Raw genomic sequence first — 24,728 nt, forward strand, 5'->3', positions numbered from 1 at the left:
GGTGTTTAATATACAATCCTAAAAGAAAGCTTTTAACATCCAAGACAAGTCAAACACAAATTTAGGACACGCATTCAAGTGTTTCCAAAAGTTAACACAATTGCCAGCTAAACTATTGGTAGTCATCAAAACTCAGTCAACAGCTAACATAGCACTAGCTAGCAACATACAGCAAACATGAGAAGCAGATCAAGCCAAGAGTATAACAATTATTTTACATAGAAACATAATTTTTGTGGGTTATTTTGGTTATTAAGGCAGTTTGATGTAAACAAATAAATAAAATAAACACATAAATAAATAAATCTCTTTCACAGTTTATTGTTGCTTATCTTAATCGTGTTTCTCTGACGGGTAGCTTAAGAGCAGTGAAGCGTCAGAGTTTAATGTACTTTAACTTGGATCTCAGCTCACTACTTTTCCCAAGTTGCTTGTTTAACACTGTGTGTTCTGCTGTATTGACAGTCTAATCCAGGTACCTCTGAAATCTAACTATGCAGGCAACCACTATGGGTGCTCAGAACAGTTTATCAACCAATGGGGTAGATACCACGGACTTCCGACTTCCGTAAGTCACACACTCACGCCGTTTCCGGCCACTGCTGTGACACACAGGCCGCGTCCCAACACTCGCACCTCTACCCCTGCGCCCCGCAACCGCGCAGACCCCCCGATGGGCGCGAGCACGCAGGGCATCTCTGAAATGCTTCGGAGAGACACACTACACGCTCGCACCCATCGCGGGAACCGTGGGGCACAAAGGCGGAAGAGCAAGTACCGTGACGCGGAGCACACGTTGCAAACAGCAACCGGAAACAGCGCTGGTTTGTGACAGTCGGAAGTCCCGCCTCCTCCGTGGCATATACCCCATTGATTAATTGGGAAAATCATTGTCAGATTGCATGTTACTATGCTCTTAAAATAGTTTATGTGGTCATTGTTCTTTTTTTTTTTTTTACACATATCTTCGAAACGGGCTTCCAGAAAATGAGCTAAAATTGAGTGTACATACAGTTTTATTTTCTTGACTGTTTTCAATGGGAGACATTGCTGTTTTCATCATTCTTATACATTTCCAGTCAAAACTGCCTAATTCTTAATGACACCATTAAGATGAAAAGTATGAATGTCACATTTTGAAAAGGTGATTTTACAAACAAAATAGCAAACAAGACCTTACTTCATTTGCTTGCCTTCCTGTTGAAAAGTATGTGTCCAATGTTTTTATTTCTCTTTATCCAAAAACCAATTAACATTTTTAAGCACAAAATATGGAGATATAATCTTTTATGTGGTTAAAATATTCAGGATGTGGGCATCTATGAAGGTGTACGTCTTGGTGCTGATCCAAATTAGGCTTTGGCTTTTCTACATTCTACTGAGTGCCAATTTCATTTTAATTTTCATTTTGTTAGCATAATTATGCAAAAACTATAGAACTGATTTTCATAAAACTTTGAGGAAGGTTGAGGAATGTACCAAGGAAGAACCCATTAGATTTTGGTCTCGAGCCAGGATAAAAAAAAAAAAATGTTAACGTTCTGATATCAACATTCCATTTCCTTTCATTCATCATACTGAATAACTACAGTAAGACACAGGAGATAGGTGTACAACGATAATGTGTACTATTTAGCCCTAATTAGAGACGTGTTTGGCCTTGGCAGAGGGCTGCACTCTAACTAATGTAATTCCAGTTGACATAAAATAATGTAATGCCCTTGTATGGTGTTAAGGATGATGCAGCCACTGATTCATTTCAGTCACTTTATTACAACCCCCAGAAACAGAATGCACATCAGCTACAACTCACGCCCAGTCACTCCACACGCAGAGCCACACACACACACAGACTCACTGATTTGACCCAACGCCTAATCTTAAAATTCCCTTTGCTCTTTCAACAGAAATATTCCTTTGCTCCCTCATCTTTGCTGAGGTCACACCCGTCAATTATTCCCCTACTTATCAGTTACAGACGTTAGAATAATTTGTACATGCGAATTAACTGCTAGGAAATTGCTAATTCATACCGCTGAGCAAAACAGACATATTGTAGATTATTGTAAAGCAAGAGTGAGTAATAAGAATAGGTAATTAGTTTTTGGTGTAAACCTATATGTTCAGTATGCAACAAACATTACCATCAGCCACAGCATAACTATCTCACTATGGCGGATGTGGAATAATTAGCATTCTTAAACATTATCTTTTAATACCAGAAGTCGCATATTAATCAGTCCAAGTCCTCGGCGAAAGGCTCAGCTCAGTGTCGGATGCGACAACAGACGTAATTTCTTAATGGCCAACTGTAATTTTCAAAGGCAATTGCGAAACTTCTGCCAAAGTAGCAAAGTGTGATGTAAGGTTATTGATGGGAATGGGCTGAATCCTCCCCTGCCTTCTCATTAACTCGCCTCTTTTCCTTCTTCCTCCTCCGTTCGATGGCCCGGCTGCGCGCTATCTGTCTCTGGTGTATCGAATGGCACACGCACGCGAACCGCCGTACACATCAACACACAGCAATGCGCACACGCGGATGCAAGAAGTCTGTTTGCATACCAAAAGCATATTTCATAGCTCAAAGAAATTGAAAGCCGTATTAATTATGCAAACTACACACACACACACACACACACACATATGGAAAGAAGAGTGAGGGTGCTCTTGTGTTCCATTCTTCCTCTGCGTCAAAGGAGTCAGAGTGTGAGAATGATTGAGTCGCTCTGCGTCAGGGAGAGAGCGAATGAGAAATTGTGCAGTGAAAGAGAAAGAGTGCACTGTCCTTAACCGTGCACACTCATGTTTATGTGTGTGTGTGTTTTGTCTCGCCAGTATAACGCCCTCTCTGTGTCCCCCAAGCCACTCAGTGTCACTCACACACACTGAGACTATTGTCAAGACGTTGGCTGATGTGCCCCCGAGGCCATTTGTGTGCCACTCTGTCCATCACAAAAGGGCAGAGAGGGCTTCACTTAAGTCACTGGTGTCCAAAGTCTAGCCCTTGGGCCAATTGCGGCCCATGGTCCATTTTTAACCAATCAGCCACATATTCCAAAGTTCGCTTGCTGGTACCAGTTCAGCTCTACTCTCTTTGTTTGGGCTGTTAGTTTTCTATTTCAAAACAGTACCATGCTACATTGTTTGTGTCATTTAAAATGAGACATAACAACAATGGCTACCGCTTATGCTAATGTCAGACCAAAAAGTGAATTGAAGTATATAGAATGTGCTTACCAAGTCATGCACGCAGTGTCGTAAAAAAAAAGAAAAAAATATTTCACACAATTCTGTGAAGTAAGAATGGAGAAATAATGTTGGGGGGGAAATGCTAAGTTTATTTACTTGTTTACTGTTGTTCAATTGTTCAGCCAAGATAGCATTTAGCATTACCCAAAGTTTTAGGCAAAACCACTGGCCACCTGATTGACTAGCAATGTTCATACTTTTTAAAAAAATTTTACTTTGTATTTTTTTATTTTGATTTCAGAGGAGGATGAGCCCCTCCTCCTCTCTGTTGTGGCTTGGCAGGGATGAAGTTACGTTTGTTGTATCCTGTGATTAGGGTTGCCAACCATCCCCTTGAAATACGGAATCGTTCCGTATTTAGAAATGTATGTACGAGTCCCGTATTGACTTGTCAAGGTACGCGCTTTGTCCCGTAATATCGTGAGAATCAAAAATATCCGTAAAATGTCAATGGAATTAATGAATAACAGTGTCCTTTATGTGACAATTTACGGTAACGTTCAAAAGTATGACATCTTATTGGTCGATGTAATGTTGCTTGGCGGAAGTACATAGCAGAAGACCGCAATCCGACCCGCGGTAGAAGTAATACTACGAAAAAGGCCGAAAAATAGCAAAAGGATTGGGAAGCAAAACAAATGGGTCGAGAAATTGCGAGAAAATATCTACCAAGCGAGTTTTTCAGGGAGTTGGCAACCCTACCTGTAATCAAACTCCCTTTGGTGTGAACGTAGCATTAGCATGTGGCTGTTAGACCCAGTAAGTAAACAGTTTTTATTCATGAGGAGAAAGAGGGCAGAAAGAAAACGGACCACTGTATTGGAGAGTGGGAAGCACGCAAAGTAATCCCCAAAAATTTGCAATTGCCTATTTTGATAGTGCGCGACTGATATGGATTTTTGAGGCTGATGTCAATTCCGATATTTGCGCAAAAACAATCTAAACTTATTTTTTAAATATATAATGAATAAAGTAACTTTTTTTGGAGTACCTTAGCATTTACAACAATAAAGATATGAATTAGATTTGACTGTTTTACAAAACTTTGCCATTTAGTATTTTTTAATTTGCTGTGAAAGCTCACTGCTGACTACTGCTTGTGCTGTAAGATGTGGCCACAAAAATGTAAAAAATGGTGACAGATGCATACTTGACTCTACCATGTGTTTGAATGTGAGTAGTTAATTCTGAACACAACTCCATTGCCATTTATAAAATGGTTCTGCACACTTGTGGAACCATATAATCACAGTTGTTTTATTTCTTCAGCTCTTGAAGATTTTTTTTTCCTTTTTCAGTTAGGTTGAACAGGTTATAACTCACAATGAAGGTAGAAGAGGTTTTGAAATTATTGATATCGGGCCAATTTGTTTAAACTGGAATTTGAACAGGGCAGGCTATGTAGACTTCTTATGTACACTGTACTTCCTTGATGACTTCACTACTTATTTCATTCAGTGCCATTGACGGCTATAGACGTGAAAAATCCATTTTAACTGGGCTGGCAGTGAATGCAGGGCTTTGGCAGTGTCTTATGGCATCTTAGGGCATTTCAAAAAGAGCACAAAAACAAGCTTTTTTTGTTTCCCTTTAGAACATTTAGCCGAGTAAATGTTTCATTGACATGGTGATGACAAATCTGTTGGGCCAAGGGTTGATGGTATGACATTTATGGTGTTTAAATTTGGAGGTTGCGCAGAATCCGTGTGCGCATTTATGAATTGAAGTGTGTGGTCTTTGTGGTGCCAAGGCCAACGCTGCATTCGCTCCTCTCTGACAGCACATTAGGCCAAGCTCTGTTTAACCTTGTAGCGTGAGTGACGCTGATTCTAAACCGGCGGGATGGATTTCAGTTTGTTGCGGTGCGCCGCCGCCTCACTCTTCAGCATCACAACACGACGACTTGATGTGGGGGAGAAAGAGAGAGAGAGAGAGAGAGAGAGAGAGAGAGGCCAGCAAGAGATGCAAGGCAAAGACGTGGCCAGATATGATAAGCGACACAATGCGAAAAAGACAAGTGTGACTTGTCAGAGATAAAAGTGGCGGCATATGGAAAGCGAGAGTGGACGTGACGCCAGGAAATAGGAAGTGTGCATTTTGGAAGTGGAGAAGAGACCTTGCAGTCAGATATCTGATGTCCTTTATTGACTGTCTATTGTTCACAGCAGCACTCCTAATTACTCTCAACAGGGTGCACGTGTGTGCATGAGTGACTACATCCTCATCCTCGCTCTTACTCTACCATTCACTGCCTCCTCACAGCGATGCCATTGTCCACCCTCCTCTGGTCAAACCTTAATGGACATTAGCAGTGCTCCTAACGCGCACACAATTAGAGTCTAATGGTCCACACAACCAGAGAGCGGTCATACATATGTATGGACGCCGGTCGCACGCACACGCACACACAGGCTCCCTTGTGCGCCACCATCCTGTTGGCGTCTTTTTCCCACAATGCTCGTTGTCATGGATATTTATAAGAGAATGACTGTTATAGGGATGAGCCGTGGAAAGCCACGAGCATCACGAGTGAGCCGCGCACAGAAAAAAAACAAAAACACTTCAACAAAAGGAGCTAATCTGAGTCATGGGCATTTGTCCGGTAAGCCTGGCCTCACATCAGACTCTATAAGCTTTTGTTGCTGTTTTGTTTTCAACCCCCTATACATGGCCCAGCCTGCACAAAGGGATAAACATTTCAAAAGCCTACGAGTCAGAGTCAGTGATTTTTCACTGTTTATTCTGTGCGCAAGCCCAGATGGAGGCTGGGAGTAGGCAAGTTTGACCAATGCCAAAATGGACAGCTTGTTGGTAACAAAGCTGTGGTGAATAGCAATGCGGTAGGCCAGAAGTGATCACTCTCCTCACACACACACACACACACACACACATTTGTACAGTAACTAGCTCTGGCAATTATCGTGAGTTAAGTGGACACTAGCTCAGCTTTAATTGCTCCCAGCAAGAGGAAGTGATCTACGGTCTTAGACTTTGTGCACTGCACTGCAATGGTGTAGATCAGAGAGATGGGTAGTACCAGCGGTGCCCACATGAGGGGCCCGCACTGCTGCAGCAGAGAGAGAGAGAGAGAGACTGCATCAGGGCGATCAGATGACCTCGCTGCTGCAGTTAATGTTCTCTGGCACTCAAGACACAAGGCTAAGGCTCTCGCTCATACCGCGGGGCTGCTGTACGACAAGCTAACGTGTGTGTGCGTGCGTGCGTGTGTGCGGAACAAGGGACCATGCCACCGCGTTGGTATAAGTAGCTAACGCGGTTCTTCATTTCTTTCTTTAAGTCTTTATTGAGTCTTTCTGTAGTTGTGCCGCACTCCCCCCCCCCTCCCCTCCCCTCTTCCTCCCTCCCAACCCTCTCTGCCTCTCCTTAGCTGCCCCTCTTCTTCCTCTCTCTGCAGTGCAGCATGGTGATTATCATTCCTCTCACAGAGTCAGGCCTGATAGTCAGATACTGCTGAGCACCCTTCTACATCACCTGCTCCTAGAGGGAGCAATGGAGGGAGGCAGACGGAGAGAGGAGAGAAGCGAAAGAGGTCTGCAGAGAGAGAGGGAGAGAAAGAATATGTGCATGCGGAGGAGACAGGAGAAATTTGGATAGGAGTGCAGCAGCGTGAAAAAGGGACGATTTGTGGAGCTGCAGAGGTGGTCCCACTGCAACAAACTGCATATAAACGTGTGCCTGCGTGCACGGCGCACACCCCTGAAAATAAGTGTGCCTAATATGTGTGTGTCTTTCCACTATTCGCATGGCGGCCGAATGTGTGTTGTGGCAACAAGGCGCCTTGGCTCATCAACGCGCCAGCAGACAGTTGCTGTTTGTTTCGCATCGTCCTTCCTCCCACCAGCTGTTTCAACTTGCTCCAAGTTATCTTCTGCATTCTGCAAATACCACAAGAGTCTAGCCAGAAAGACCACCGGTCACATTCTGGCAGCCCCACTAAACAATACAGACTCACAAGAACTATTTTTTTTGTTTTACTATGTTTCAATCATTGTTTTTAAGCAGAATTACCGTACATGAAAATGTTTTGCAGGTGAGTGGTACCGAGAATGTGTCCTAGAATAAATCTGGACATGCTCCCACTTTGTCAAACATTGCAAGAAATTTATATAGCCTTTATTAAAATAAAAAAAACAATAAAAAACATGTCAGCACTTACAAAGGTAGCCCTACTTCACAACTGTTTTTCCTATCAGTAGGGAAGTAGGGATGTTCGATACCACTTTTTTTATTCAAACTGATACTGAGTACGAGTGCTCAACTCTTGAGTAGTAACCGATAACAAGTACTGATACCACTAGTACTTTTGATACCCCCCCCCCCAAAAAAATAGACTTTTTTAAAATGTATTTTTATTTATTTATTTTCTGGAGAAAAAAATGACATTTTTAAATAAATAAACTATATATCCCAATATAGCATGTTTCCATAAAGTGACAGTGTGTTGAATTTACTGCCATCTAGTGGTGAATTAGTAGAACACAAAAACATAAGTTTGATCTCCATGTTTCGGTGCCTCAGAGAGACCACACTTCGCAAGCCAATTACTACTTTGGCGAAGTTCTTCTCTTTCTGGTAACTGTTGCAGAATGATGGCGGCAAAACATGTTAGCCTCCTGTAAAGCACGGCATGACATATATAGTATAATTAGCAATTACTAAACCTACAATTAAATAAAAACATATATATCGATGTGATAGAACATATTTTCTTGCATATTATTGAAATCAATAATATTTTTAAAAAATGAATGAACATTGAAAATTTTAAAAATAAACAGTACTGATACCACTAGCACTATAGATACATAAAATGTCCCCCTCAAATAAAGCAACGACATATAATTTTAAAGAAAGACTCATATATTCCAATATAGCATTTTTTCTCAAAATTGCTTGAAATTAATTGCAATTTTCTATTTTAAATTGTGATTTCTCGCTCCTGATCATAAAACGGCCCATAAAGGGTAATATCGTCCGATTTTGCTAGCATTTGAAATAAGGGCGGGTATCAGCACTCGCTCATCACTACATAAATGATATCCACCTCTCACACCTTCCTAGATTAAATAATTTAAATACATGCATTGATGAATTGTCAAAAACTGGCAAATAAAACAAATCTTAGATCATCTTGCACACATACTACAAGCATGGTGCTTGTGTGTGTTTTTTGTGTTAATACAAAAATGTATTTCAGTTAATCAGTTAGCTAGTTATCTAATTATTATTTGTACGTTAGTATTCATGTCATGACGTCCGACACACATACGATTGTAGGAATTCACTATCAAAAACAGTCTTTGGAAAAGGTTCTATTAATGCATAGTCATATATCATATAATGCATAAAGTGCAGCCTACGATTTAATGTTAACGTTTTGTGCACTTTCCCTCATTTAACCGACGTTTGTCTTCATCTCCTGACCCGTGTCTCTACCTGTCCGCTTGACCTCGCGCTTACGCTCAGTAAACAACGCATCTGTTCTTTGCTGCCAAGCCTCGAGGGGATACGCATTCCACGTCACTCACTGTACAGACACACGCGCACACGTATACACACAGACGCACGTCTATATTTAAATTAGCAGTGTAAATATATCACCTTCAAATGAATTGTTAACACATTTGCACCGTTCGCGTGGTTTATTGTGAAATGCTTCCTGTCAGCATAATTCACTCCGTCTCCTTCTTTGAAGTCTTTGATGCATAACTTGAACCAAAGCGGCAAACGGCTTCAAAACATTCATGTATGAACGTTTCATGAACAAGCCTGAAACTCACAACAAAGCCAGTGAATGCACTCAATCACACAGAGGTCAAAGGTGAGTTTGCACTATTCGCAGGCCCCTTTGGCAAAGTGATAAAACAGACAAGTGACGATAAGAAAGCAGTGTTAAGGCTTACAGACTAGTTTGTGTTGATGAGATGAAACAAAGCAGCAAAGATATTCATCTTCATATCTCGCTAGATAATTTCACACTTAAGGCACATGTGGCGGGAAAAAGATAAAATAAGCGGTGGTGGATCTAATGAAATATTCATGGTGAAACGCTAAGGAGTGCAAGAATAATGTAAAATGGTTGAACATTTTTGAACATCCCAATTTCTCAATTTTGTTTTATGTAGTTTCAATTCATTAATCAATGCAACTGTAAGAAATACTTGTAGTTGTTGGCTCCTCCCACTGTTGGATAATGAATTTTTAAGCCACTGCGCCAAATACAAATTGAGAGTTGTAAGTGTGCGTTTGTCATCAAGCCAACAGCGATTAAGACAGTTTGCTACTGGAGAGACATTAACTCAAGGCAAAACAGGCTTTGTGACCTATCGGTTCAAATTATTTTTCTCTGTGTGTAAAGTCACTCCCCACTGAGGATAAAGTGCTTTATAGTGCATATTTGTATCCCACTTATTAAAAAAATCACTTAGTAGGAAACATTCTAAGAGGCAAAACATTTCTATTTCTATGTTTGATGACTTCCTTTGCCAGTTCCGCCATTAACTTGACCGTACTTCAGTGCAAGAATGTCTTATTCATTTTAATAGTGCCGTCAATGCGACAAAAATTGTTGGGAAGTTGTTTTGGTAGTGAGGATGTTTTGGGTTTTTTTGAGAAACAGTAAGCAGAAATTAAGTTTACTGTAGTTCTCAAAGGATACGGATCCACATTGTTCTGCCAATAGTTTTAAGACTCAGTCACGGAAGTGCTTGGTTGTGGATTCACAAGCAGGAATCACAAATAACAAAACAATGCGACTCTCAGCTCAACTCACCTTTATTTGAATTTCTGAATGTTGGCAGTAGTGATGGGAAAATGAAGCTTCATGAAGCACTTGCGATATATTTTACTCCTCTAGATGGTGCTCTTGGTTTAGAGATGAAGGCTAGCACAATGATAATTGATTAAATTTGCACTGCATCTTGAATCCAAGAGTGCCATCTAGAGGAGCCAAAAAATATCACAAGTGTTTCATGAAGCTTCATTTGTCCATCACTAGTTGGCAGGTCTGTTTCAGTTATATGCCTTAGTAGTAGTACTTCGCAATTATTTGTTAGGCATTTACTTACCCATTCAGTTGTGTCTAGTAGAGTATTTGTTTAATTAACCTAATTTTCATTTTTGCTAATATGGCTGAAACAAGCCCCACAATGAATCGGTCTTCCCTCCCTTTAGGGACATCTAAGCCCCCCTCAACGTATTTGGTAAATCTGGCCTTTAATTGAGTTTTACAATATCCCTTGTGGATGGCTATGATCCACTTTTTTGCCATGGAAATAATCACATTCAACAAGCGGAGATGTGTCCACGAAATGAACTCCATTCTCAAGGACGAGCGAGCAGGGTAATTAGGATGCAAAGTTTCACCCCTCAATCTCTGTTAGGAAAATATCAACCACCTGACAGGCGAGATTGCAAAGAGGATGTCAGGTGTCTGCTTGATTGACGGCCGGCCTCTGGCTGCTTCCTCGCGAAACCCACACAACAGCACCTGCAGAAAAATAACTCGGTAACAAATGCAATCGTGCGTTGATAAAAGAGGTATCCCTTGTGATAGCGGCCAACGGCAAGTTAAGATTTGTTTGAGGAAAATACGTATTGTCAGCCACCCTTAGACGTTAAAAATAGATATATGCCTCTCTGAGCTCTCTCCAAAAAACAAACAACAACAAAAGTAGATATATACCTAAAAGTTGTTCTTTCAGTCTTTTGGGCAGGTCAAAGCCCCTAGTTCGATCTACTTTACATTTCGAATGGTCACATGATGTGACATGTGATACAAACCGCACACACATTTACAACCGCACAAGTGTCAACACCGGACAGTGACAAAACATAAACAATTCAAATACAAATGTTGACTCATATTTTTAGTTGGCCTGGACTGAATCTTCCTTTTAGTAATTTGAATGAGAGCAATCTCCGTGTTGTTGACCTTCTTTACCATTTTATACACATATCATATATCATATCAACAATATTCAATGACAATGTTCTTGTGCTGCAATTTAGATTCCCATCAGTTTTGGAATGTGTTTTTTTTGGGCAGACGTGGATGATCTATGCAGTGATACGCGCATATTATTTGCCGTATTTGTTTAAATAAACAGTTACTATGTAACTATGGTTCGATCAGTCCCGAATGACCGCCAGAGCGTCCTGTCAACCTGTGAGACGATTCTGAAGAAAATGAACATCTGGTTCCATTAAAACTCATAGGGTCTTCCAGGGGTCACAGGTCACAGACTATTTCGGTATGTATAACTCAAACGTCACCACGTTGAAAGCCATGTCAGCTCAGCCTTCGACACCAATTCAATGTGGCATTTTTTGACGAATCCGAGTCATTCTCGCAACTTATACTCACGGAAGGTCCATCAATCTGTGACTGGCGACGCCCCTTTGCTGACAGATGACACGCGACAGACGAGGTGCCGTATGTAGGTCTTCTCCCGCTGTATGAAAGCGTGAAGCCTGTCTGTCAGGTGAGGTTAAATCCTTTACGTTTAAATAAATAATAATGCATACATAATTGACTCTGGATGAAAGATTTACATCCATAGGAAGCGATTTGGCGTCTCACTTGATAGTAACTAATGGGTGCGAGTGACGGCCTGTGACGTCACATCCGTCCTAAACATGGCGACGAGCATTAAAATTAACCAGCGGAATTAATGCAAGACTAGACCAAAAAATGGGAACGCCAGATATTTATCAAACGTTACATTACATGCTCCGTTTCCACATCAATACCTCAAAGTGGAACTCCGGAGGAACACTTTAAGCACCGCCTCCGGCGGTCAGCAGTGATGCCATAGAGATCTCCAAATGTAACGGTTTTGTGTATTTTATATTAGGTATTTTTATGTAAAGAAATAGTCATTTCTTGGAATGATTCTTGTTTGTTTGATAGTCTCTTGTAGTGTAAATTCCTATGTCGGCCTCAGGGCCTATGTGACGTAACCTATGTCGATTTAACTCCGGACGTCACCTGACTAGTGTTGGTTAAACCTTCTGGCAGGAGAAGTCGCAGCTAAAATGAATGTCCATCAGATTTGACTGCACGTTTTAATCACATTGATATTGAACAACAACACCCAAAACGAACCTGTATAATGTGCCCAACGTGCTTTTAACATTAATCGAGTCATTCATAATGAAATGCAAGGTTCCAGATCTACAGTATTCGGATATATACAAGTACCTCATTAATTTTCCGTCATCCTACTTGTGAGCATCTTTAGAAGTCTTCAAAAGGCTGGAGGGGTACAAATGGACGACATCTAGATTCGTAATGAACCTTCATCTTTGGTCTCTCACTTACAGGATAAGTGTTCCTTCATGTAACTCTAGCTAGCATTAGCATTTGTCAACAGGAAGAGTATCATGGTTTACCAACCCCTCTTCAATATGCACTTGTTTTTTTACTTTGGATCTTGTCAACAGACCTCGTTGTCATCTCAGAACTACAGCCATGACCAGATGGTAATTAGCATGGCTGGACTGGAAAAAAAAAAAATAAGCCCTTGCATTTTTGGCTTAGACAGACCCATCAGAATTAGCGGAGCGCCAGTGACTAGTGATTTATGTATTTATGTTCCCCGGAGTATAGTTGCATTTTATAAAGTGGTAAATTGGTTATGGTTGGTAGTGGTTAAAGTGGCGAAATGGTGAAATGATCATGTTTACTGTGACGATTACGTGCAGCAGTGCAATCAAATATATGTACTGTAAGCTAATAATATTTTGCCCATCTTTAAGTCTGAGGTCTGATGATGGTCCGGATCAGGCTTCCTCACTCCTGTGCCCTCAGGGGCCAAAGTCCCACAGGTTTTCGATGCTTCCGTCCTCCACCACAGCTGATTAATTTAATCAGCTCATCAGCCAGCTCTGATAATGATCCTGATCTTTACAATCAGCTGTGTTTGAGTATGAAAACATCTAAAACCTGCAGGAGCGTGAGGAAGCCCGGTCTGGAAGGACAACTCCGTGTTGTCAAACCCCAAATTTATGCAAAATCTGCAGAGGCCCCAAAGGAAGCTGCTTTTCATCCTGACAGCCGTATTTGTTGTTTTGCTGTGTCTTAGCACGTCCTGTTGCTTGATTATGCAGACCAGCATGCAGCAGGACACAAACTCCACATTCCAACTGCACCGCACGATTCGCACAAACGCTTCCTCGCGCAGATGTTGTATATACACAAACACACGTGTTGAATATGCAGACACATGTAACAAGAAGAGAGGGAGACTGTTAATTAACTCAGGCTCGTTAATTCTCTTTGAACCGACTGGTGAGGAGGTTTACACACTAATTACCTTGATGACGGAGGCAACCTGTGCATGCACACACACACACATGCGAATCCTCACATTAAAGACATAACACATCTTGTGGGCGTTGAAAGACGCTTGCATGCCTTTAAGGCGCGCTTACATAAATGTGTGAAGTCTAGCTTGTAAGCATATGTGTACACACCCGCACACTCACACACACACACATGCATACAGACTATTAGCGTAAATGGCATCACGCGCTTCCTGTTATATGGGAGAGGATTAGGGCCAGTGAAGACAGAAAAAAAGGTTGGCAGGATCCTCACTTTATTTTCAGAATTCTCACTTTAAAGTCAGAATTCTGAGATTAAAGTGAGCATACTCACTTTAAAGTCTTGAATTTTGGCAATTCACTTTAAAGTCAGAATCTGAGATTAAAGTCAGAATTCTCACTTGAACTTGAATTCTCACTTTGAAGTGAGAATTCTGACTATACATTGAGAAATCTCATTTTATTTTCAGAATTGCTAAAATCCACACTTTAGTGAGAAATCTCACTTTATTCTCAGAATTCTGACAATAGAGTGAGAATCCTGCAAACCTTTTTGTTTCTCTCTTCACTGGCCCTAATCCTCTTCTGTACTGTTAAATTATTTATTTTAAGATTTAAATTTTTTTTTAAAAAAAACACATACAAGATGCGTTCATGACCACCATATGCTTCTGTTTGACACACAAGCGCTAAAGTGTCTAGATTCCTATTGCATATATTTGCACAGTGAAACTGCATTACACTCCCTCACTATACACACTGGCCAGCACACACACGCAGCACAGTGGAGTGGAGCTCCCATGTCACCATTGAACTCTAATGGCCTGTGTAAGATGAACGGGAAGGGGTTTTTAATGTCCTCTGTCAAACTCAATTAATATTCCATCAGGCGTGAATTCATAGGCAAGACTGCACCATTGTCACTTGTGTGTGTGGTCTTAGGCGTAATGCAGACACAAGTAAAGCTGAAGAGCATCTACAATAGCACCCTGGGGCCAAACAATTCTAATTTCAATCAGCAAAAAGTTGTACACATTCATAGATACCCTCTCCTAGAGCTTAGTATTAGTAGAAAAAGCAACTTGATTTTCGAGCCGGTGCAAGCCTCCTTCGGGAATTTGGCAGACTGCTATGCACTATGGTAAGCATTTTAGTGCCAGGGTGGAAGGTGATCTCCAAGTGTCCACTTCACAGATCTGTGATCCTCCTAGCCAACTTTATATCATCCGCACGTGTGGGAGCTTTTTGCAATTCCTTATCAATGTGTGTCTTTGACCTGCCGCAGGAGAGGAGCAAATCGGTTTCTTCTTCTGCCATGTCAAGGACTTGTGCATCTAAAAGGAATGAGAGGAGAGAGAAAAAAAATTAAAAATAAATTAAAAAATGTAATTAAATTAAAAAATAAATTAAAAAATAAAAAAGGAATGAGAGGAGTTTCTTCGATTGATGGTGAATCCTGTCGACTGTGTTCATGCCCACAACGGCGCAGAACACTTTTGAGCAAGGAGCGACGCTGCATCGGCTTGCAGAGGTCTGCAATACCAAAACTTGGTCGAGCTCGCCTCAATACAGAGAACCCTTAGACTTACCTCAACAAGATTCATGACCCAAAAACAACATTTTGTTCAGCCATATGTTGGAAGGACACTTCCTGGTTAACAGTGATTGACAATGACTGATTTGTGCAGCATGATTCAAACAACAAAAAATAAAACCTTAGAACAAAATGAAAACGCATCAGTCATAACATGACAATTTTTATTTTGAGGGCAGCAGAGTGGAGATTGTGGAATGTAATACTGCAAAGTCCAAAACTGAAGGATGGAGTCAATGTCATCTACAGAGAACTAGGATAGGGACTAAGCAAGCCTTGCTGCTACAAGTAACAGCAAATTCTGCAAGTAATTGATGCTCATCCAAAAGGATTATAATTGCCTATATTTGCTCTTCAAGAGACCACAAGATGGTGGAAAATGTTAAGGCTGAACAAAATGAAGCTCCTCCCCTCACTTTAACATAGTCGCTCATCTTCAAGATTCCACAAAGCAATATTTTTGTATTAAATATGGCTTTAGTCCAGGGATGGGCAACTTAGCATTTAAGTTGGAGGGGGCCACAATTTTTAATCAGTACTCCTATGGGGGCCAAATAGGACTATGCGCTTCATAACCAACTGAATGATAAAAATGCTATTTTCGTTTGTATGGACAAAATATGTGATTATGCGTAAAATATGTGCGCTTAATATATTTCAACTTTCATTATATTTTTCTCAATGCATGAGGATAAGCAATTAAGGTGATGGATGGATGGATAAAATGTCAACCAACCCAACAACAACAAATTAACCACATACTGTGATTTTTTTTCTAGTGCAAAAAACTCTCTTTCACAAAAAATTACCATTCAAGGACTGCACAAACCAACATTGAGTGCAAGAACTAATTTTTTTGCACAAAAATCAATTCATTCAATATTTTCATATTATTGAGGTACTATGTTTGTCCTGCAGCACGGTGGCTGACTGGTTAGCACGTCCGCCTCCCAGTGCAGAGGACGTGAGATCGAGTCCGGTCTTCGGCCTTCCTGGGTGGAGTTTGCATGTTCTCCCCGTGCTTGCGTGGGTTTCACCGGGTACTCCGGTTTCCTCCCACATTCCAAAAACATGCATGGCAGGTTAATTGAACACTCCAAATTCTCCATAGGTGTGATTGTGAGTATGGTTGTTCGTCTCTGTGTGCCCTGCGATTGGCTGGCAACCAGTTCAGGGTGTACCCCGCCTACTGCCCGAAGCCAGCTGGGATAGGCTCCAGCACCCCCGCGACCCTAGTGAGGAAAAGCGGTCAAGAAAATGGATGGATGGATATGTTTGTCCTTCTTATCATCCCAAATCTGCAAAAAAATTATTAGGGCTACTCATGTCATTGTAAAGGAAAGTTATAAGACCATGTGTAAGCGCAACTATGCCATATCTGCCATCTAGTGGTGAATTGTGATATTACAACTTAAAACTACAGTAGAGCCCTTCATACTCGCAATTCAGCACCTGATTTTAATTTTTATTTTTGGTTTTGGTTTCATTTTTCATCCATGCATCCATTATCTGAACTGCTTATCCACATGAGGGTTGCGGGTTGTGAATATGTTTAATAAAATTTAAAAATTTAAAATAAAAATTTTGGTTCGATTCCCTGATTTTTTTATGATTTTTTTTCCCCCATTTAGCCCGTTTTTCATGGAAAACAGATATTTAATATTTATCAGCGTTTTTTGCAGAAGTTTTTGTGTTTGTAAAAGACAGTTTCCTCCCAATTTTTTACTTTTTTTATAAGTGTCTTTTTAGGGGATGGGGGACATATTATCAAGGGGCCACTCAGAGTGTGGTCTGGCGGGCCAAAACAGCAAAAATGAGTTTTCCAATAAATAACAGAAGATTTGTTCCCAAAACTCTTACTCCACCAAAATACAATTTGTTATTCATTCAACCCACCCAAAATTTTGTAGGAAAGATGCGAGCATAATTCTGATAAACCATGATGGAAATACATCATCTATTTAGTAAAGGTAAGTCATTGGCATTTTAATGAGCAAAGTCAAAGGAGTAGTTTTAAAAACACCACTTTGACATCAAATTATTGACTTGAAGTTTAAAGTCTAATTTAAAAAAAAAAAAAAAAGCATTTGGCACTTGATGAAAAGCAAAAGCATGAAGGTCAAAACACATTCAGCTTGGACACTAATTGAATTTAACGAGTGAAACATTTGTTGAAGACTCATGTAGATTTTTTATTTATTTATTTATATTTGTCCAAGGATGAGAGCTAGCAAGGCGGGAAGGGTGAAGGAGTTATGGTCAATAAAGCCGACCGTAGGGAATGAGAGGGAGACTCATAACGAGGTCAAGGACACATTATTGATCGGCACATCATAAAGCTGACTAGTCAAGAGAGGAAGTGGAAGAAGGGAGATTCGAAAGATGGTGGTCCAAAGAGAGGAGGGAGACTTACTGTTGTGAGAAGCAGAGTTGACTGCATTCAGAAGGATGGCTGGGGGAGGAGTTTCATTGGCCAGCTAGAATGGAGTGGAGGGGAAATAAAATTAGCAGAGTGAAAGAATGAAAAAGGGCACCTCAGACCAGCAAGGGGACCAGAGGGAAATTGAATTACATTGAATTATGGCCGAACTGATGAAATCTGTAGCGGAACAGACAGACACACGCGCGCGCGCGCACGAGCGCACACAATTCAGGCACCTAGAGATCATTAATTAAATAAAACTAAAATTGCACATTTTTCAAGTTGTAAATCTCAACTCAGCAGCAAAAGTACTTGTATCTTCAAATCCTCAGTTGTATGCTTTTTATGAGTCCCATTCATCATTTCCGGTGCTGTCCTTTTTATTATTAAAATTATTATCATCAAATATGTTATTAATTACCTCAAATGGTTGAATGTAAGTGTAATTGTCAAATTCTAATTACAGTGGAGGCAGTGTTTTGCATAACATTTTAACATCTCACTCATACAAGTGTAATTTTTCCGTCGCTGTTTGTAAACACAACATTCAAAACTGAGGAAGCAGCCAATCAGGAACGAGCGTGAAACCATGAGCCCACCAATCAGGAGCAGGCCTTCGCACAGCCAAATTTGCATATGCCACTGATGGTAGCTTGCCTCCGTGGCTTGGCTGGAAGGAAACCTTGAGTCTCCGCCAATAAACGTCCCGGACAGGCCAAAAAAAATCCTTTAACTTTGATTATTTTGATACTGCTAGCACTTGGAGGTAGGCAAAAGCCGATTACCGGTTTGACGGTTTACCGTGGTTTAAAAAAGTCAAGGTTTCTTTTATGAGGGGACTTCTAAACAATGCACAAAAGCATTGGCTGCTTGTATAGTTGAGTAAACAAGCCACCTCTCTTAAGTTAGTCATCTCCCCAAAAAAAATTCTCTCCTAGGCGATCAGAGGGGAGAGAAGGAGGAGGGAGGTTAGACAAAAGAGAAAGTTACAGTTACACAAATGCCTTCTGATTGATGTACATCGACCTTAAATTTTTTTTTTTTTTTTTTTTAAAGCTAATCCACATATACTTGTTATACCAAAGGACAACATGAGTAGCCCATAGTTCTGTTCGCCAAATAGCTCACCAGTTATTTTTGAACATTGAACGTATAAATGCAATACAAAATATAAAATAAAAGTCAAAGAAAGAAAATAAAAGTTAAAACGGAAAATAATTCTTAGCAAAGTCAGAATTGGGAGCCAGAAAGGGAGAAGGAAGAAGTACAAGAACTTATCTAGTCCTAACTTATATGTATCACGATAATATACTATTAGTTATTATATTTAATAATATATCATTAAAATAGAAAACAGAAGCAAATGAAGAAAAAAAGGTGACACTGGCTTACTAAGAAGAATTAAAACAGAAGAAGAATGTGAAGAATGACGAATAATCTGGCTTCCTCCCACATTCAAAAAAACATTCATGTTAGGTTCATTGAAAATTGTCCTAAGGTGTGAGTGCAAGCATAAATGGATTATTCGTCTATTCAGTGTGTGCCTTTTGATTGGCTGACAACCAGGCTAGTGTCAAAGTCAGCTCAGATATTGAACTCCATATTGTACAGCAATATGCTCGCTTCATTTTAGAGTTTCTGCTTAATTCCCAAAGGGCATGCAGTTCTCAAACAACCGAAGAAAATGTCAGCATGAGGGGCTCCTCCTTGGCTCAAGCTGCCCTTCAGTTTCATTTTGAATCTGCAATATTCTTGAAACAATTTTTTCGACAATTTCCATGTTTTTCATTCCAGCTGCGACCATAACCAGATGTGACAAACTGTTTTCTTTATCTAATGTATTTGCTTTAAGACAGGAGTGGATAAGGTAATATGGCTGAGGAAATTAACCTGTGCTCAGTTGCCATAGTTACACACTCTGGAATCTAAACTTGGATGTTTTTCAGGCAACCAACGTATGACTTGTGTACACAGTAAAAGGGCATCGGGGTCCCGAGTTTTCATTTTGTCATGAGAGGAAAACAGTTCGATGGCAGTTCCTGATCAATCATTAGTGACGTCAATGGCACCTTTGTCAGAAAAACAAACCCGGTGACTCAAACCCCCCAGCTACAGTAAGACCAGCAATTATTACTAATGTAATGTTTTACTAATATAACAAAGGTAATTGTTTAAGAGTTCTGAGTTTACATTTCCCAGATGAACGGCTTTCATCTCAAACCAAGATTGGGACCGTCTACTTAATTAATTTTGCTGTCTTTTACTCTTTCATGTTTATTAGGTGAGATGTTGAAATATTCCTTCTATGTCTGGAAGAAAAGAAAAATCCTTTTTATCCCAGCTGTCCGTCACATTTCCCTCCAGATTATCCCAAGGCGTCATTGTATCGAGTCAAATTTTTTCCCGCCCTAATCTGTATTATTTTTTTTTCCCTTCCTTTTTCTTCCTCCCCCGCACACGCCGTGTTTCAAAGCTGATGGAAATTGAAAGGGTTGTAATGTTGAGGCGTTCAGGTAAACGGGTTTGAGAAGAGCTATGAGCTGTGTGCTCTAGAAATTGGCTTCTGGGTGCCGAGTGATCCCTCAGGGCCACAAGGAGTCATTTAACACTCTGTGATGTACGCTTCTTCGACTGCGTTCGCTACACGGAGGTGATTTGTGTGTTGGAAATCACAGCAGGTGTGATTGAGGGAAGGATGCGGATTTACTGATTCATCCTTTTCCCCCGGAGTTTTGTCTGTACTGTACAGCCCATTGTTGGACTTATCCAACTTACAAAAGATTTTCTTTTTAAGCTTTTTTTGTTCTTTTCTCTCTTTTTTATGGTATTAAAAGCTATACAAATGTAACTGCTCGTCACAGGATGTTTCAAGTTCAGCCTGAGTGCTAAAGAAGGCCTTTGGCACACTTAACAGTATGTAAATAAATTGTACCCAGCTAAGAAATGTTTGATATGGTAAAAAAAAAAAAAAAATGCTTAAAGCTACTCAGACACAAACACATACTGAAGTTCAACTTAAGGGGAGGTTTGAGAGGTCAAATATTACCAAATAAACACAAATTAAGCCATAATAAAAAAAAAATCAGGTCCACCAACACTTCTCAAAAATACTTCTCTAACAATATCAATCACAATGAACCATTATTAGATGCAGTGGTATATTCATTGTTTGCCCATATTTAAATTTTGACCTTTATTGAAACATGTTTCAAAAGTTCAAATTGGAATTTTGTATTCAAAGCTTTTCATTCGGTGACAATCAGTTCTACTCTGCTCAACAATGTGATAGCAAGAAAAAGAATATTTAATATAAGGTGAAGTTCATTGTTGTTGGTTTGTTTGTTTTTTGTTTTTTGTTTTTTTTGCAGTGGACATTTAAGTGTGTGGTGACGGGCGGATTTACGTTAAATTCCTCTCTTCACTTCTTGCCCACACATTTGAACAGGAAATGCAAATTCAGCTATTTTAATGATGCAATCATTGATAGTCAATGTATTGAAGAAAATTAAACCATAGAACTAAAAGTTGTTTTTTGTTTTGTTTTAACTCTTACATGCAGAAAACAGCCAGCAAGGGTCGGCACTGCCTCACGTGCCTCCCCTGACTGCACGTCCCTAAATTGTACTTACTCTTGTGTCCAGCAAATGCACTAAATCCAAGTTTGTTTTTAAAGTACGGTACTGTAAATTCCCCAGCTGCTGCAGCAATGACAAATTCCAAATAATGAATAAACGCTTCAGGGCAGGCCAAAAGGTTTGTAAACATCAGCCATTGCCCAACAGTTTTAATCTAAACAGGATTACTCCTAAAGTTTGAAAAGCCGCCATGATTGGTAGATGACATTATCCTGCATTGTATCAACCGTGCACATAAACACCATCACATAATCTCAATATGTCTTTGCTTCACTGCTATACCTAATCCCCAGATTGAGAATCTCAGATTAGGAGTCTCCCTGATGATTAATGCCATATTGTTTGTGTTTTGTGTGTGCGCTTGCCCCACAGGGGACCCTTCGCCGGGTGACCTTCTCAGTGGTAAGCCAGGCCCAGGATGCCGGTTGCTATGACAGCGGCCTGGAGGACTCGGAGACCCCCAGCAGCAAGAGTTCATCGGGGCCGCGTTTGGGAGCCCTGCCGCTGCCCGAGGAGGGTTACGAGCGCACCACGCCCGAGGGCAGTGTGGGGGAGGAGGAGCATGTGGAAAATGGTCAGTGGGCATCCACATGCACTTGCACACATGCAAAATTGGTTTAATGAGGTGAAAGCAACAGAATGTCCACACAAAAAGAAGTGGACATACAGTTAAAATGGGATGTCAATGGTTGTGCCATAGAAAGAATTTTTGACCTCATTCACGAGAAGAAGCAAAATCTACTGCTGAGCACAGTATGTTCTGTTTCTCAAGGCTTCGCACACCACATGAAGGACGTATTTTTATTTTTCATTCAAGCACTTCTTTTTTTTTTACCCTTGGCTAGCATCAAATATATGAACTAGTAGTCCTCGTTGTATTTACTGTGCATACAGCTCATATTCTCTCATGTGTGTTATTTTATTTCATTTCAAGCGTTTTATGTTTGACAGTAAAATCTTTTTGTTTTAGAAACTTCTAGTTCCTTGTCAAATCAAGTCACCACCAAGGTCACAGAAAGGCAAAACTTTTCATTCTCATCTTTCCCCTGCACAGCATATGGACATGACAGAGATGGAAGAACTTTGGTAATGCATGAAGGTCACTGTGACCTTAGATCCTTTTGGGACTGTGCATGCGGTTTAATGCTGCTTTCACACAGACAGGAGAATTTGGGAGATTTTTTTCTTTCTTTTTCATGCTAGGGGAGTTTAATAACTTTTCGCCACAGTGAGATGAAAAGGGGGGTTTAGAATGGAGACATTATTATGCTTGTTTAGGCTCTTTGAGGAGGGGGAGCCTACTGAAAGAAAAACTTTTTTGTTTGTTTCGTTTCATTTCAATATTATTATCAAAAAGAAACTTTTGAGTGAAGTGAGCTTTTATTTGTTGAATGGGTTCTTTTTGATGAAAATAACACAAATAATATGCTGTCAAATATTGTGTTAAGAGATATTCTATCCATCAATTTTCTATTCCAATTGTCCTCATTGGCATCATAGATCAACTGGAACCAATCATTAATATTTTTGGATGGCTGTAAGTCGACTAAACCAGTTGAAAGCAGGTCAAAGTTGTGGTGCAGGTGGTGTAACCTGGGTTTTAGTGGATATGATCGAGGCGCAGGCAAAAATATTCTGAGTTCCTTTTACGTGTGTGGTAGATGTCATTGTATTTCATTCATAATACGGCAACAGCACGCATCAAATGCCATGATTCATAGTAGAAATCAATTCATTCATTTATTATTCCCGATTTACAGTAATTGAAAACCATATTAGTATTGATCCAAACGTGACTGCTATACATAGATAGTAATGCTAACCTTGTCATGGGAACTGAGGGGGGATTCACTAACCTCTTGAACCAGCACTCACGGGATATTAAAGGGTTGATACGCAAGCTAATATATTCCTTGCATGTCATTAAATTCAAATTTGTCATCCTAACTTTTTAATAACGCTCATCTGTCTCCTTAATGGTTTCAGTTTCCAGCCGACCTTTCACCTTTGAAGCTGTAACGCTGAGCCCAACAATTTTAACTTTGCTCTTTTTTCTGCTTTCTTTTTTTTTTGTCTTCCTGAGTGAATATGTGATTAAAACGATATCTTGACTTACAAGTTAAATTGGTTGAGTGATCAATCTGGTAACACAATTTAGTACATCAAACAATTTTTTTAATGAATTGAAAAGCCATTACTTGTCACGTGAGGTGCGGAGTTAGGGCCCAATGGAAATTGGGAAACAGAGGGCCTTTATATACAAAAACACAATGTAACAACCGAGAGCAGGGCTGGAATCAGATTGCCTCAAAGAAAACACTTGACAGAGAAACCTTGATTGAGAAACCTCAATGGACAGAGCAGAGCTGGATTCATAGAAACAACCTCAAACAAATGGAAGAAAGCTTGAATGGAGTAGAGATAGGAAGCCTGAGAGAAACCTCGGCTACGGAACCTGGAAGAACTGACAACAGATTCCTTCTGTCATTCTCGCTAGGGCAATGCACAATTCTAGATTACAGAATGAAGGCCTATACGGCAAGAAATTGGACTAATACCAGACCATAGCAACTGACAACTTCATCATCACAAGGGACATAGCAACTGCATGACAACTGACAACTTCATCACAAGGGACATGACAACTGCATAGCAACTGACAGTTTAATGACCAGGGGCATAGCAACTGACAATGTCATCACAGGGGATATAGCAACTACATAGTTACTGGCAGTGTCACCACAAATCCCACAACAACTGCATAGCAACTGTCAACTTCTTCATCACAAGGGATATAACAACTGCATACCAACTGACAACTTCTACATCACAAGGGGCGCACAGCGACTGCATAGCAGCTGACAACTTCTACATCACCAGGGGCATAGCAACTGCATAACTGACAACATATTCATTACCATCACAAGCGGCATATGCAGGACCTTAACAATTCAATGACAGTTTCATGACAGGGGGCATAGCAACCGACAATGTCAGCGCAGGGGATATAGCAACTACATAGTAACTGACAGTGCCACCATAAATTACATAACTGCATAGCAACTGTCAACTTCTTCATCACAAGGGACATAACAACTGCATACCAACTGACAACTTCTACATCACAAGGGGCACAGCGACTGCATAGCAGCTGACAACTTCTACATCGCAAGGGGCATAGCAACTGCATAACTGACAACATATTCATTACCATCACAAGCGGCATATGTAGGACCGTAACAATTCAATGACCCCATGATCAACCCAAAACACAGTAATAACAAATCTGGTCAGTGAAATAGAAATACAAAAACTTAATCAAAGAGAATGTAAAAACATTTAAGGGGTTTCTTTTAAAGCAAAAAAAAAAGAAAAAGAAGCCCAATCGACAACTCGTAATGATGTAGCTTGGGGCACTTGTAAGTCAAGATACCAGTAGACCTTCATGTTTTTTTCTAAGTGGCTTTTTCTTGTGCGTTCA

The 24,728-nt window shown here is 40.3% G+C and overlaps 1 protein-coding gene across 3 annotated transcripts in view; it reads left to right on the forward strand.

Annotated features, from left to right (window-relative positions):
* pcdh7a (protocadherin 7a) overlaps nt 1-24,728 on the forward strand; it is a 59,238-nt gene that overhangs the window by 30,051 nt on the left and 4,459 nt on the right. For 2 of the 3 annotated variants that reach the window (XM_077570695.1, XM_077570694.1), the window contains one exon: nt 21,620-21,821. In XM_077570695.1, the coding sequence (XP_077426821.1) occupies nt 21,620-21,821 (202 nt within the window). Of the gene's footprint in view, nt 1-21,619; nt 21,822-22,217; nt 24,706-24,728 lie in introns of those variants that run through there. The other variant, XM_077570696.1, reaches the window with a different exon arrangement.

The sequence above is a fragment of the Vanacampus margaritifer genome, chromosome 7 (assembly GCF_051991255.1).
Source record: "Vanacampus margaritifer isolate UIUO_Vmar chromosome 7, RoL_Vmar_1.0, whole genome shotgun sequence".
Lineage (NCBI taxonomy): Eukaryota > Metazoa > Chordata > Actinopteri > Syngnathiformes > Syngnathidae > Vanacampus > Vanacampus margaritifer.